The sequence below is a fragment of the Rutidosis leptorrhynchoides genome, chromosome 3, assembly GCF_046630445.1.
Source record: "Rutidosis leptorrhynchoides isolate AG116_Rl617_1_P2 chromosome 3, CSIRO_AGI_Rlap_v1, whole genome shotgun sequence".
Lineage (NCBI taxonomy): Eukaryota > Viridiplantae > Streptophyta > Magnoliopsida > Asterales > Asteraceae > Rutidosis > Rutidosis leptorrhynchoides.
The window spans coordinates 581,285,153-581,286,469 of NC_092335.1; the positions used below are offsets into that span (position 1 = coordinate 581,285,153).

The 1,317-nt window shown below is 30.1% G+C and overlaps 1 protein-coding gene across 1 annotated transcript; it reads right to left on the reverse strand.

Moving 5' to 3' along the window:
• Positions 1 to 514: 514 nt before the first annotated feature.
• LOC139902136 (uncharacterized mitochondrial protein AtMg00810-like) lies at positions 515 to 970 on the reverse strand. The gene has a single exon (XM_071884789.1). It carries the CDS (start codon positions 968 to 970, stop codon positions 515 to 517), a length of 456 nt encoding a protein of 151 aa, XP_071740890.1.
• Between the last annotated feature and the right edge of the window lie 347 nt (positions 971 to 1,317).

The following is a 1,317-nucleotide window of genomic DNA, read 5'->3' on the forward strand; positions in this document are numbered from 1 at the left end:
ATTTTTGTCCACAAGTAGCCCTTTTATCTTCAGAAAAAGACATCCAGGTCTCTGCACTTGGTTTCAGCTTTAATAGGTTTCATTAATGACACTTTTGACCCCTAACAATTCCAGATGTATCATTAGAAGTCCTGAAACTAAAACAATATAAGTTAGGAAATATAAAAAAAATAAAAACAAGGATGAGATTGTGAACATATATTGATAACAACCTCCCTCAATCTTATCCTTATAATAATTAAATAAGCCTAGCTTATCACATAACAACTTGTGTTGATCCTTAGGCAAACCTTTAGTAAAAAAACTGCTACTTATTTATTAGAATCAACAAAAATAGTAATTAATCCAGATAAATACTTCTCTATAACAATGTGAATATCAATTTCAAAATGCTTTGTTCTCTCATGAAAAACATGATTTAAAGCCAGTTGAAGAGCATATTTATTATCACAAAATAAACTTACAGGTAAAAGATTAGACACTCCAAGATCAGACAAAACCTTTAAAATCCATATTATTCACAAGTTGTAGATGCTAAAGCCCTATATTCAAACTCAATAGAAGATCTAGAAACATTAGGCTGTTTTTTGCTTTTCCATGAAATCAATGATCCACAAAAATAGATGCAAAAACCAGAAATAAACCTTCTGTTTAATAAACACTTATCCCAGTCAGCATCAAAATAAGCAGATAAAGAAAACATACCCGAAGACTTTGAAATATGAACACCAATTCCACGATAACCTTTTAAATACCTAAGAACTCTAAAAGCAGCTTTAACATGAGATTGTAAGGGAGCATGCATATGCTGACTAAGTGTTTGGACAGAGTAAAAGATATCAGGTCTAGTATGAGTAAGATATATAAGTTTACCAATCAATTTTTGATATTCAGTAATGTTGGGTAAAAACTTATCATTATCAGAAGCTTCAGAAGCCAACACATAATTGGTTTCCAAAGGAGTGTTCATGGGTTTAGATGCAAGCATACCAAATTCAGAGAGTTATTCTAAACAATACTTTCTCTGAGACAAACATAAACCTTTCTCAGTGTTAGTAACTTTTATACCTAGAAAATACTTTAACTCACTAAGATCTTTTATCATAAACTTAGATTTTAAAAAATCTTTAACTTTATTGATCTCATTATAACAATTACCAGTGATAATAATATCATCAACATATACTAAAAGAGCAACAAACACACTTTCAAAAGAAAAAACAAATAAATAATAATCATTAAGACTGTTTAAATCCATATCCAATGAGAGCAGAAGTCGACTTAGCATTCCACATCCTAGGAGCTTGTTTACCATAA

Coding starts and splice junctions, on each gene's coding strand:
- LOC139902136 (XM_071884789.1), bottom strand. CDS start 970: ATGAACACTCCTTTGGAAACCAATTATGTGTTGGCTTCTGAAGCTTCT.